Genomic DNA, 14,134 nt, shown 5'->3' on the forward strand with positions numbered 1-14,134 from the left:
GGTGGAAATGATAAGGGTAGAGATCCAAAAACCTCAGAAGGTAACACCTTCAATCTTACAACCAAGGATCCTGAATTTCGAAAATACAAGATCCCTAGGGAAACGTTCGAAATCGACAGCCCCAACATCCATTGTGTAACGTCCCAATATTACAAGTTGAGATTTTCCCCAATATTTCATAAAATTGGGTTTTTCCTAAGTGAAAGATAAGTAAGGACCTTCTTCAACAAGTTAGATTATCCAAAGAAGGATCCTCTCCATACAGGAACACAGAAAACTAAAAGACTTACAACACGAAACTTCTCTAAAAGATAGAAGACTAAAGGAAAATTCTAAAGGCCAAGACTAAACCTAAGAATCATCAGATTCTATCTATCCTTGTTTCTTAAAACTATATTTCTATATTCTAACTAATGGTTTATCTTTCTAAGGTTCCTAACTGTTTTAAAGTCCTAAGCAGATGACTGACCATTTCAGGTTATTAGGATCCCAAGAGTTCTTGTAAAACCTTAACTCTTTAGGATCCTAATCATTCAAGGATCCTCAGAAAACCTACTATTACAATCTCAACAACCATGCAAGAAGATATAAACAACAATAGATTGAAATAAAAAGTGTTTCCCATCAATCCTACCAAAAAAGAAAATGTTAATTGTCTTACATCCAAAATACTAAAATTATTTTTTTTCTAATCAAACCTAAATTGTAGTTTGATCATCACCACCAGGGACCTTCTCTACTTCTTCCTCCTCTCCTTCTACCATCATCTACTTTGCAGGATTTTGACTGGTGTTAACAGACTCACCAGTTAATTCAGCTAGGGCTTCACACCAACCAGCTACATTCTAGGATCTCGTGTTGGCTATGTCTTATGCAAGTTTGATCTTAGCTTCCTAGACAGCCACAACAACGCTACCCCTCACCTTAGCTATCACCTCTACAATCTCAACAACATGATCTTCTTCCTTCTTAGCCTTCTCTTTACTCAGTAGCTCCACCCTTATTAGGAGATCTTTATGAGTGGATTTTCACACTTTCTCCTGCTCCTTTAAGGCTAGCTCAACCTTCTCAGCTTTGGCCTTTAAGTCAACAGTGGATCAAGAAACGTGGTCAGAAACCTAAAATAAGAACGACATTAGTAGATATAAATCCAAACAAACAAGAATCAGAGTTCATGAAATACTTAATGCTTGAGAAAAAGAGACCAACTTCCTGAGTGCTTCCTCGGAGCCGAGGCTCTCCAGGTTCAAATCTGTAGCCTCATCGGTTTTCCTCTTCCAGGAACCTAGGGTCTTAACTGTGAGATCGATATGAACACTTTTTCGATGAATAGAGGAGACAACTTTTTCCTTCTTGATCATGATCAAACCACTAGACATGTCACCTTCCATGCTAGAGAGGCCAAACCGAGCACCAGAGTGGCAAGAGATCCTTGTCAGGAATAGTGTTGCGCCTCACAAAAGTACTTCTCTTTCCATATTGAGTCATTGTGTTTTGATTTCTGAAAGAGTGGAGATTTTTTGGGTTTGAGCTTTGGTAAGAAACGAGAATCCCTGAAGGTGGAGAGATCGTAAACATGAACTAGTTCAACAATGCCTACGGGAAAAGCCTCATTGGATTTCAGGAACCCAATATCCTCTTCATCAAACGAACAAGTCTCATTATAAGCGAGGATCTTTTGATCGATAAAGTCATCATCAGAAAGGGCAACGATGCTAGCTCGAGAGTGAAGCATCTTTTTACCTATGCTTAAGAGATTGCAAAAACTAAAGAGGAGGAGAAAGAAGGATACTTTTGGGATAGTCAGAGATGATCAGGTAACAGGTGAAAGAATTTCTCACTATTTACCCCTATTTATATGAGAAACAGGAAAGAGAAGATTGATTTCACCGTGACATCATGAGGGTTAAACGGATAAAATTCTATCCGTTAGGATTTGAAATTTAAAAAATCTTATCTCCTTTTAAATTTAATTATACCTTTAAATATTTAGAAATTAACTTAATATTTCGGAGGTAGAATTTGGGGGCAATTGTTAGGGCCAAGATCCTTAACCATATTTAGGATCTCGAAGCTTCAAGAACTTTCAGGATCCCGAACAGACCTCAGGATCCTGACCATTATTATTATTATTTCCTAATATTTCTAGCATATATATTTCTAGTATTTTCTCACTTGTGCAAAATTAGTCAACATAAGACTCATTATCAACGAAGAAACACTTCAATCAAGCAAAAGACCTAGGAATACCAAGTCAAACCAACGTGCTCATTTTTATTCGAGAGGATCCCGGGAATATCGGACTTATTATTACTTAGACTAGATTATAAATACACATGTATTTCGCACACTACACACACCTATACTCACTGCGATACTTGTACTCATTTACCTACTTTCATTTATGTAATCAATCATTCAATTTATACAATTAAACAAGACAGATGATTATAGGCCTGACAATGGAGCGAGTTTTGACCCTGATCTGATCCAAACCCTTAAGAATTATATGGGTTTGGAGCATAGTTTTTGATTCGTTTACCCGTTAACGACCCATACCCGCTAACCCTTTTATTAAAAGTGTAACGACCCGTCTCCGGTATGATGATTCCTTGGCCTTTATTTTGAAGTTGTGCAAGAGGGACTCGGCGAGTTCATAGCCTGACTCGCCGAGTAGGGACGGGATTTCGAGCACGTGTTAGCTGGCGACTCGGCGAGTCTGTCCGTCTGGGAGAAACCCTAAATCCCCGGGTTGCCCACTATTTAAGCCACCTTATGGCCTCCATTCTCGCCTCCTTCACCCTCAGAAGCTGTGAGAAAACCCTAATTCGTTCTTGAGTGATTCTAAGTGATTTTGTGTGCAATTGTGAAGGCTTGAAGAAGGAGAAGAAGAAAGGAGCAAGGAGAAGGATTGTGGAGCAAGGATTCAAGGGAAAGCAAGAGCTCTTTGAGGTATTCTTCAGATTTCCTTCCCTTTTATGCTTTAAAACCCCCCTCTAGATCTAGTTGATGCTTTTCTCAAGCCTTATGTTGATATGGAAGCCCTTTTATGTCAAGATATCCTTAGATCTGTTTATTTAGGAGTTGTAACACCCAGATCTATTGCCTTTATGGAGCTATTTTGCATATTAACCCTAGATCTACCCCTTTTAAGCATCTTTTAGCCTTTATTCCCTTGTTCATGTGTTTGTACACGTAAAGTTGGAAACTTTACGTGGTAAATCAGCTTATTGGACTCAGATCTATCTTGTGTATGTTTTGGATTCGAGCAGAATCGAGTGTAGAATAGTTGCATGGCGGTGACTTGGCGAGTCAGAAGAACGACTCGGCGAGTCGAGTCGCGAGTCCCCAATTTCTTCCTTTTGAGCGGTGTCGAGTGGGTCCAGTGAGTAGTGGAGTGGACTCAGCGAGTTTGAGGGTAGACTCAGTAATGGAGGGACTCGGCGAGTTGTTCATACAACTCGGCGAGTCCAAGGCAATCTTCTTAAGCTCAAGAACAACTCGTCGAGTTGTTCATATGACTCGGCGAGTCGGATGAAGATTGTCTGAGTTCTTGGTTCGAGAGGGTACTCGTCGAGTCGATGTCATACTCGACGAGTAGCCACGAGTAGGATTGAGAAGTGAGGTTAGAGACTCGGCGAGTCAGGTCAACTGTGGGTTGACTTTGACCTAGAGTTGACTTTGACCGAGAGTTGACCTTGACCGAGAGTTGACTTGGACCAAGGGTAAAAGAGTCATTTTACCCAGTGCAGTGTTTAGTATTTGATTGAGTGTGTTTATGGACTTGTAGCCGGGGAGATACCGAAGCAGCAGCAGTTAGCTTCCAGAGCCATACACACAGCAGTCAGTTCACGAGGTGAGTTTCCTTTCAGTAGGAACGGGTCTACGGCCACAATGCCGACCCGTTTAATTATCAGTAGTTTCGGACTTTGGTCTGATGCATTAGTTAGAGTGCTTGATGTCTTTGTGATACAAGCATGTTTGTGTTATGTGTTCCGGACTCTGTTCCGATGCAGTATGCAGTATATGGGATTATAATAGTTGTTAAGTTTTATGCTATGCCATGATCAGTCAGTTCCGGACTTCGGTCCGATGCAGTCAGTTCCGGACTTCGGTCCGATGCAGTCAGTTCCGGATTTCGGTCCGATGCAGTTAGTTCTGGACTCTGGTCCGATGCAGGGGACAAGGTACCAGTCAGTTCCGGACTTCGGTCTGATGCAGCTAGTTCCAGACTTCGGTCTGATGCAGTGGGCAAGGCCCAGTATGTGCTTTATTTATATATTATATGGTATGTGGTAGTTTGGGGGAGCTCACTAAGCTTCGTGCTTACAGTTTCAGTTTTGGTTTCAGGTACTTCCGCAAGCAGAGGGAAGAGCTCGGGATGATGGCATCGCACACACCACAGCTTCAGCTTTTATCCTGGGAGTTGATTTAGTTTTGATTTGATATGACATAATATGATACAATTTTCCGCACAGTGTTTTTATTTTGTTTGGGATACATCACGTATGGTTTTATGATATGATACTCAGATTATGGTTTTTGGTTATATTGAAAAACGAAATTTTTGGGTCGTATTTTTGGGTCGTTTCAAAAAGGGTCGGGTATGGATCATCACTGATCCGCTCCGTTTATAACCCGCCCCATATAATTTTTGAATTATCGGTTTATATTTTATATTTCTTAAAATTTTAATTTTAATTCCAATCAAAAGTCCAAAGGGAAAATGCCAAAGTCCACACTGTTTATACATAAGAATCAAGGAGTCGACTTCTAGACTCTCAGTCTTCTACTAAGAATTATGATGTCATTTCATTTATATTTCATCAAGCAGTCATCATATTTCATTCATAAATCAATAAATTCATTCATCAACTGAAAGAAAGTTTGTCATTGTTATTTTCTATCACTACAATTGACAATAAAAAATAAATCAGAAGTTACTACAATAGTGATTTTTAATTCCAATCGGAAGTCCTCAAGTATGTAATGTGTTTTCTAAATCAACATTTGTTTTATTTAAGAAATATTGTTTTATGAATTAATTAAAATGTGTTTGAAAATTCAAAAAGCCTATGGGTTATGGAGCGAATTTGGATATCCGTTGATTCGATGGATAAAGGTATGAATTTGATTATTCAAAACCCTACGGGTTACGGAGCGGGTTTGGATCGGATTTTGAAATTTTTTAAAAAGGTTTGGATCAAGGTCGATTCGCTCTAAACCTGCCCCATTGCCAGGTCTAGATGATCATTATCACCTCCTAAGGTTTTGTGCCGCAGATCCTAACAAGGTTCAAAGGCTTTCACTGTAAACCACTTGTACGATATTGTTCTAATTTCGATAATTACTTTACAAATAACATCAGAACCTCTGATATAATTTGGTTAATATCTACTCAGTTGATTTTTGATCAAAACATTAAGATATACATTCCTTTTGTCTGTAATAGATTGCTTTGGGTGAGGTTTCATTTCTTCATGTTTCATCCATTTCTCAATATGTTGATAACTTTACTAAGAGAATTCCGTCATCTTTATTTCATGAGTTTAGGTCTAGATTGAACATTCGAGTCACACCTTCCTATAGATGTTAGTGTATACACATGACATATTGTTAAACCAATGGTAGGCCCATTTTAAATTGTCCATTCATTCCCTTGGATTCTTGTATTTATACGAGATTAATGAGTGTATATCATTAATGGAAAAAATACATTCTAATATATAGCTTATTGCATGCATAATACGTTTTATTAATAATATAAAACCAATATATATTTCAACCAATTCAAACTCGCATCCAAATAACTCGAGATGACTTGGTGTATATACAATATAGTAAACTCGAATCATTTTTCGTTGAACAATAAAACTTCTAGTTAAAGACTAGCCACAGGCTGGACAAAAACTACAACACGGTTCAATAATTAGGAGAGCATAAACAAACTAATTAACGAGTTCGACATAGCACCATTCTCACAAATAGGACAGTGAATCGATAATGCAAATCAATAGATGGACTCAACTAATATTTAATATGTTTGCAAACAAATTTTATAAAGTCACCATATGTATATACATTTTTTAAATCTTCTAAAATATCATAAAATACACCAGCAGTACTTTTCAAAAGAAGTTTTTCATATCTGATTTTGAAAATTCGGCATTCACGATTGGATCTTATACATGTTTAACTACACTTATTTAAATTAATTAATTTATATTAAAATATAGAGTTTTGATGATTTTAAAATTAAAAAAATACATGTATTCGGGACTTATTAGATTATAATTTAAATAATTATTCATCTACTACTATGAGACTATCACTATTCTTGGTTTAAAAAAACTCTTTATATACACCATGAAATAGCGTTTGATCAGCTAACGAACCCAAACCAATCATGATGACAGCCGCCATACTAACTACGATGGTGGAGGTGGCGATTCTGATATGCTTACTCCAACTCGCCACAGCCACCACCGCCGCAGCATCATCGTTGTCCTACCCATCTCATCAAATCCTTGCCGTCCAAGAAATCATAGATACCACAAAATCAGCTGCCCAAGTACCCCAAACACAACTACTTGACCATGAAACAATAGAGTCCGGAGAGTCTCACGGCGGGAAGAGATGGAAGCTGAACCTTGTCCACCGTGACAAGCTGTCGGAGAATGATGATGGTCACCGGCGGCGGACAGAAGCTCGGTTGAAGAGGGACGTGAAAAGGGTGGCAATTTTGAATAGTCGAATTGGTGGTAACCACACCAAAGGTGGTGTTGAAGGAGGGCGGTTCGAGGTGGAAGATTTTGGGTCGGAGGTGATTTCCGGCATGCGACAAGGGAGCGGTGAGTATTTTGTGAGAATAGGTGTTGGAAGTCCACCGCGAAGTCAATACATGGTGGTTGACTCTGGTAGCGATGTTGTGTGGGTCCAATGCTTGCCATGCAAGCAATGCTACCAACAATCAGACCCGCTTTTTGACCCGGCCAGCTCAGCTTCTTTTGTGGCTGTCTCTTGCGCATCCCCTGTATGTCAACATGCAGAAACCGCCGTTGGTTGCCATGGTCACGGTGGTGGTCGGTGGTGTAAATATGAGGTTTCTTATGGCGATGGATCTTACACAAAGGGAACTTTAGCCCTTGAAACACTAAGCTTTGGAAATACTTTCATCCGTAATGTTGCCATTGGATGCGGTCATAGAAACCAAGGGTTATTTGTTGGTGCAGCCGGACTACTTGGAATCGGTGGTGGCTCTATGTCACTAGTGAGTCAACTCGGTGGCGAAGCCGGTGGTGCATTTAGTTACTGTCTTGTTAGCCGAGGGGCTGGTTCCCTCGGTTCGCTAGAATTCGGGAGAGAATCTCTCCCGACAGACAGTGCTGTTTGGGTCCCACTGCTACGTAACCCGAGATTCCCTAGTTTTTATTATGTGGGACTCTCAGGTCTCGGAGTGGGAGGGGTTCAAGTTACAATACCTGAACCCATTTTCAAACTGAGCGACATGGGCCACGGAGGAGTTGTGATGGACACTGGAACAGCTGTCACACGACTTCCAACTGTGGCCTATGCAGCTTTCCGTGACACTTTTATAGCTCAAACTACAAACCTACCTCGTGCACCACCGGTTTCCATATTTGACACATGCTATGACCTAAATGGGTTTGTAACTGTTCGAGTCCCGACTGTGTCATTCTACTTTTCCGGAGGACCGGTTTTGACACTTCCGGCGAGTAACTTTCTAATTCCGGTGGACGATATGGGAACATTTTGTTTCGCCTTTGCTCCAACATCATCGGGTCTTTCTATTATTGGAAATATTCAACAAGAAGGTATACAAATTTCTTTCGATTCTACAAATGGACTCATGGGATTTGGCCCCAATGTTTGCTAATCACTTAAAAACAATATTCTCCATCAGACGCGCATGTTATATATTTTGCTACAACCATGTAAACAAATTAGTACCTAGTTCATATATATCGTGATAGTTTTGTTTTCCTACTATGAATCATTATCATCTTTGGTGATTTCAATGATTAGTGTAAGAGTGTATGTAATGTATAAAAGCCCAGTTTTCGTGTATGATGGATTATGTAACGTAATCTGTTTGTGTCTATATTTCTTAGATGTAATTCTATATAAGTCTTTATATGCTGTATTCTACGAGTATTATAATCAAAAGAACCCGAAAACAATAGTTGTGATTTTCTAAATTTATTCAAGAAGATTCATCCTGCAACTTCCTCAACTATCCCGGTTTCTGAGCAATACAGGCGGATATCAACAGTATTGTAAATAATGTCGCAAAGCCTAAATTCTTGTAGTGGTTTATTTATTTATTATAAAGTTGGCAATTCGTGTAATGGTATGTTCATGATGGTAGTTAGTTTATTTATAATCACATAAAAATAATATAATTTTATCAAATATAAATATATAAATCCGTATCCATTAATTTAGACTAATACAGAAATGGAACTATGGTTTGACGAAATTTACGGTTTTAGTCCATTTTGTAAATTTATTGCGTTATGGTCACATCTTCTTCCCATTTTCGTCCCTTGCACCGAAAGCCTATAAATATAAATAACAACTATCATGAAATCATTTTCCATCAAAACGTAAAATATTTTAACAACCATAAAATATAGACGCCCAGCGTAGGGGTTGTATCCCTCCCACAACTCTATACCACATCATTTACTTCCACCAATCGATCTCAATTGATCCTTGCAACCTAAATGAGACATACAAACATCAACATGTAGTGTAGCTATATATAAAAATCAAAAAATATGAATACTAGATCAATTCCCTTGAAGAACCACATCTTAGATTTTTTACAAAATTGAAATCTCACTTTAGCCCTATACAACAAATCTAACCGCCTATCAATATCTCTCATACTTTACAACATATGAACAATCTCATAAATAACTGATGAATATATATATATATATATATATATATATATATATATATATATATATATATATATATATATATATATATATATATATATATATATTAGAGTATTTCTACAAGAGGCTACTAACAAGATGAACAAGAAAGAGAAATAAAGGTTATCTTAAGATAACAACTAAACAATTAAATCATGGCCGACTCTCTCTTCAGCTTAGGTACTTACTGAATTTACATTTTAAACCCTTGCACTTTCATTTGTTACTCCAGTAATCTTCATCTTTAACTTCAAGTGAGCCCCAAGCGCAATGATTGTCCATCTATCATTAGCAATCCACTGTATTTGCAAATTACAACTCCAACATCTAATCTTTTCATTTTATCTAATTTATACCCTACATTTACAAACAAACCAAGTTAGAACTTCTAATTTCCACATTCTCAAGTTTGTGATTGATCGAGATTCATTTCTACATCTCAACATATATATAATTAACAATGCCTAAATTGGCTTTTAACTTGTCATCGTCATTTATATAGACAACGGTCCAACCATCGCATATTTGTAGGTTAACCTAATTTAATTATCCAATATATGTAATCTTCTGACTACTAAATAATTTGTAACAACCCGAAACATCAAGAGTAGAGTTGAAGGGCTAAAAGAGTAAATTGGGAAAGAACGACTCGGCGAGTCCATGTGCGGACTCGGCGAGTAGAGTCGCGACTTGGTCGCCTGTTAAGTGGCCGACTCGGCGAGTCAGTGTAATGGACTCGGCGAGTAGACACTGAGTGGAGAAAACTCTAATTCTCGGGGTTGAGCCCTATATAAAGAACATAACATCCATTCCCCCAGCCTCCTTACTCATCCTCAAGTCCAGAAACCCTAACCCTCGTGTGTGAGTGGATCAAGTGCATTTGGAAGCTTGGAGAAACAATTGTTGAGGAAATCTTGAAGGGTAAGAGGCTTGGAGCAAGGGGCTTTGCTTGGATTCGAGTTTCATTACAGTTGGGGCATTCCTTTGAGGTAATATCTCGTTTTTGAGCTGCTATTTCTTAGATGCATCATTTTGGGGGTGTTAGAGATCATATCCTTGGATGTATTGGAGTTTAGAGGTTAGATCTGAGGTTGCTACCTCAGATCTGGAATGGAGAAGGGTTGGAATGCATGAAAGTCCCTGTTTGTGAGTGGTTGATGGAGCTATTTTGTCCCAAACCCAAACCCTAGAGTGAAAATGCATAGATCTCTTTGGATTCACGTAAAGTTTGCCACTTTACGTGATGGATGAGTTGTAGGAGGCTAGATCTATGTTTTGGATCAATTGCATGGCCTGGAATGCTTCTGTATGGGTTCAGACCGGTGGTACTCGGCGAGTCACATGGGTGGACTCGACGAGTTGCTTGAAGATAAGTTGGAACTCGACGAGTTGGAAGAACAACTCGGCGAGTTGGATGAAGATGCCCTGGAACTCGGCGAGTTGTATGAACAACTCGGCGAGTAGGTTGAAGATAGCCTTAGACTCGGCGAGTCTGTTGTTGGACTCGGCGAGTCTTGTCGAAGAGCTCCAATATTTTCTGGTTGAGTCGAGAATCGGCGAGTCAATGGATGACTTGGTGAGTTGTGTGCGAGTGGACTCAGAGTTGTGGGACTCGGCGAGTCTCGGGGTGACTCGGCGAGTTGAGTCGCGGACTAGGGAAGTTCTGAGCATGGGGACTCGACGAGTCGACGGGCCGACTCGGCGAGCAGGGTCAACCAGGAGGGTTGACTTTGACTGAGGACTTTGACTTTGACCAAGAGTTGACCGTTGACTTTTAGGGCTTGGACAGCGATGTGGCCTTTGGGCCAAGAGAGGGGTAAAATAGTCTTTTACCCTTAAGAGGGTGCCATGAGAGGGTTGATTCTAGTCTCGAGAGTTATATTCATGAGAGTATATGCCTTACGTGTTAGGCGGTGGCGAGTTCGAGATTCAAGTGTGGGGATATCTGCTTTCTGCTTGCCAGGTGAGTCTTCTCACTATACTTTACCTTGAGCAGGTAACCAGAGTTATGTGACAGAGTATTTGTATGCTATGTATGTGATGTGTTGTACTGCATTATTTCTATGTGATTTATGCTGTGCATGTTTTCAGAGTTGGAACCGGAGGGTTCATAGAGTTAGAACCGGAAGGTTCACAGAGTTAGAACTAGAGGGTTCACAGAGCAGGGTCCACGGACCCACAGAGTTATAGCCTCGAGTGGCTAATATGTGTTGTGTGTGGTATTTTGGGGAACTCACTAAGCTTCGTGCTTACAGTGTTTTGTTTTATGTATGTGTTTCAGGTTTCTTTCAGGATCACGGGACGGCACCGGCTTGATTGTACACACCAGAGAAAGAGTCATGTTTTGAGGATCCTGGTTTACTATGCAAGTGAAAATGGAGTTATGTTTTGTAATTTGATTATGAATGAGATTTTAAACAAGTGTTTCTAAGAATTAAACGATTATTTTTAAATGAAAAATTGTTTGAAATTTTCGGTGTTACATAATTAACACATAATAGGATATACCCAAATAAAAATGCAAAGTTCAATTACTTTGAACCTATAGTCTCGTGAACTACAAACAGATTCATGGGTGCTCCATATCCTATAGAAATCTCTACAAAGTTTGAATTTCCATGTTGTCATCCTAAACGACAATGGAGGGTGAGGAATTGGAATCATAAGACTCAAGGGAGTTGCTTGACATTGAGTATGGAAAAGGCGTGACAAACTTGGCATACACCGCCCCCTCATGGTGGCAAGCCAAGTTGATTGAGGTCAAATGGCATTCTAATGAGAGAGAGAGAGAGAGAGGAATTTTTTTATACAAGATATACAACCACATAATGCAATGACCTGTTTATTCTCCAAGTCATGCACAATGTAACTCACCCCACCAAAATGGCATGTCATGCATGAAGTGGCGAGTATAAAATAGAAAACCATATGATTCATTAATTTTTTTATATATATTTTTCTGTACAAATTCAAACGAATATATAGGTAAAGTAGGTCCTAAATTTTTTTTAAAATAGGTCCCTAAAAATTTTCTATATTAATTTTAGATAAATTAAAAAAATTAGATGGGTTCTAGGACCCACCTTCCTTATACCTAGCATCGTCACTGCATGCATGTTATATGATAAAAATGATGTGGACACCAAAAAGTTGAGGTGGCATTGTGGAAAACTTCGCACAACTCCCTTAAGCCTAAGTGAGTGTGAACCACTAGGAAGAAAATCATCCCAGAAATAGGAATTGCTTGTTTTTGTCGAAAGAGGTATGTGCCAATGTCAGCCGTAGAGCTTCTGCTTTCTGTTGCAACCATGAAGATGGAGATTTAATTTGGCTCACACACCTCAATTCTTACTTCAGTGTTACTCGAACATTGGATAATGAGGAAAAACAAGTCATCATGGATGGTGATATGAAGTGATTGTTGTGTCGGTTCACCTACAAGTGAATCATGGAATCGTCTCTTTAACAAATCTTATAGAGCATATGTTAAGATCTATACAAATAATGATCAAGAATCTATGCATGTACCAATATTCTTGTAGGTCAATCATTATACAAATTCGGTTACGTAAAGTTACATTCTAACTTTGATTGAATCAATGTTTCTACCAAAATGTTTAAACATCTCCAATTTTCAGAAGTATGTTTAAGAAAAAAAAATAAGCATAGGATATCAACTCGTGGGGTTCAACCAGTGGTTGTTCGTACTTTGATCCGATTATTTTACACTTTAGAGGCGATTTCCGATGGCGGGGTATGAGGCCATGTCCTGTGGAGTCGACGACTATATCAAAGGAAGGATTGGGATGAAGGAATCTGGATGAATGTAAATTAGGGATGAAGTGACAATGACGACGTATAGATATGTTCTTATTTCATTTTTTGATTTTTTCTTTCAGTTTCTTTCAATTTTAAGTTTTAACTACATTATAACCCACATAAAATGTGGGGGAATACTAGGTGAAGCAACACTAGCATTGGCGCTTGACGATTAAGGTAAGTCGTTGTTTCCAACTTCAACGTTCTGTCTTCTCATCAATTCTTGAACAATAGGTGAGTGCCCAACACACATTTCAAATTCTTCAATGGTTAATGCCTCCCTGTTCCAAGTTCCTTAAAACTTTCACACATTCCAGTACCACAATCCAAATTCATCCATATTGCATCAAGATCATTGGGAATGACATTTGAGAAAATGTTGGACTTAATAATCTCCTCGACAACCCTCTAAAACTTGTCTGGATATTCCCGCAGTGACGTAGCCACATTAGTACAAAGGTGGGCCTTGGCCCACCCAGAAATTTTTTGAAGTTATATATATATATATATATATTAACTACAAAAGACTACGGCGTGAATGCCCGTCCATTAAAACTTTCAAATTATATACAAATAGAATACCTTTTGCTGCATATATTGTTACGTTTTTTTATCATTTGAAGTATTTTACTACCGTTCATATTTTGTAAATTATTTGGCCTACCCTAAAATAAAATCTTGGTTACCCTACTGTATTCCCGGTTAATGAATTCTCAGATAAGTTGATCTAACTCACATACATACAACCAATAACCAAAACCCTAAAGAGCTTCCTGTCACCTTAGCCATTCTATCCTTCTCTATATGTGATTTTTTTAGACATCTAAATTGTTATTTAAGCTTGCAATTTGTTGATTTTATTGTTGTTATTTGTAGAGTGAGATTTAGAAAAAGAAGCGAAGATGAGTCGAGAAAGAGGTGTCGGAGCAAAAGTGGGAAAGAAGAAGTCAACAAATTTTGTGATTGATTGTAGGAAGCCTATTGCGGATAAGATCATGGAGATACCTCATTCGAGAAGCAAAAGAAAAGAGAAAGTGGGGAAGAATGATACTTGCTATTGGGCAACTACGTGGCACTTTTATTTAATGAAAAGTCACTTAACCTCAACAAAGTCCACATCATGCCCCCACACTACCAAAAAAACATGAGGAACATTGTAGAACAAATCGCAAAAGTTTATAAGGCTAGATTGACATTTTCCTAATAAAAATATACGATTCAAGTTTGTAAAAAGCTCAAAACTATTTTTGAAAAACTATAAAATTTAGACAAAAAAATAAGCCTAACATGTTTATTTTAGTGTTAAAATAGTCGTAATCGGCTGGAGAAGATTTGGTATTGTATTATTT

General features: G+C 38.5%; 1 protein-coding gene across 1 annotated transcript; it reads left to right on the forward strand.

The window, feature by feature from the left end:
• Positions 1-6,370: 6,370 nt before the first annotated feature.
• Positions 6,371-8,167, forward strand: LOC145074244 (Eukaryotic aspartyl protease family protein). Its single transcript, XM_079020654.1, has one exon. It carries the CDS (start codon positions 6,407-6,409, stop codon positions 7,895-7,897), a length of 1,491 nt encoding a protein of 496 aa, XP_078876780.1. The 5' UTR covers positions 6,371-6,406; the 3' UTR covers positions 7,898-8,167.
• Positions 8,168-14,134: the final 5,967 nt, after the last annotated feature.

Source organism: Lactuca serriola, chromosome 9, assembly GCF_051521515.1.
Source record: "Lactuca serriola cultivar US96UC23 chromosome 9, Lser_US96UC23_V15, whole genome shotgun sequence".
Taxonomy (NCBI): domain Eukaryota; kingdom Viridiplantae; phylum Streptophyta; class Magnoliopsida; order Asterales; family Asteraceae; genus Lactuca; species Lactuca serriola.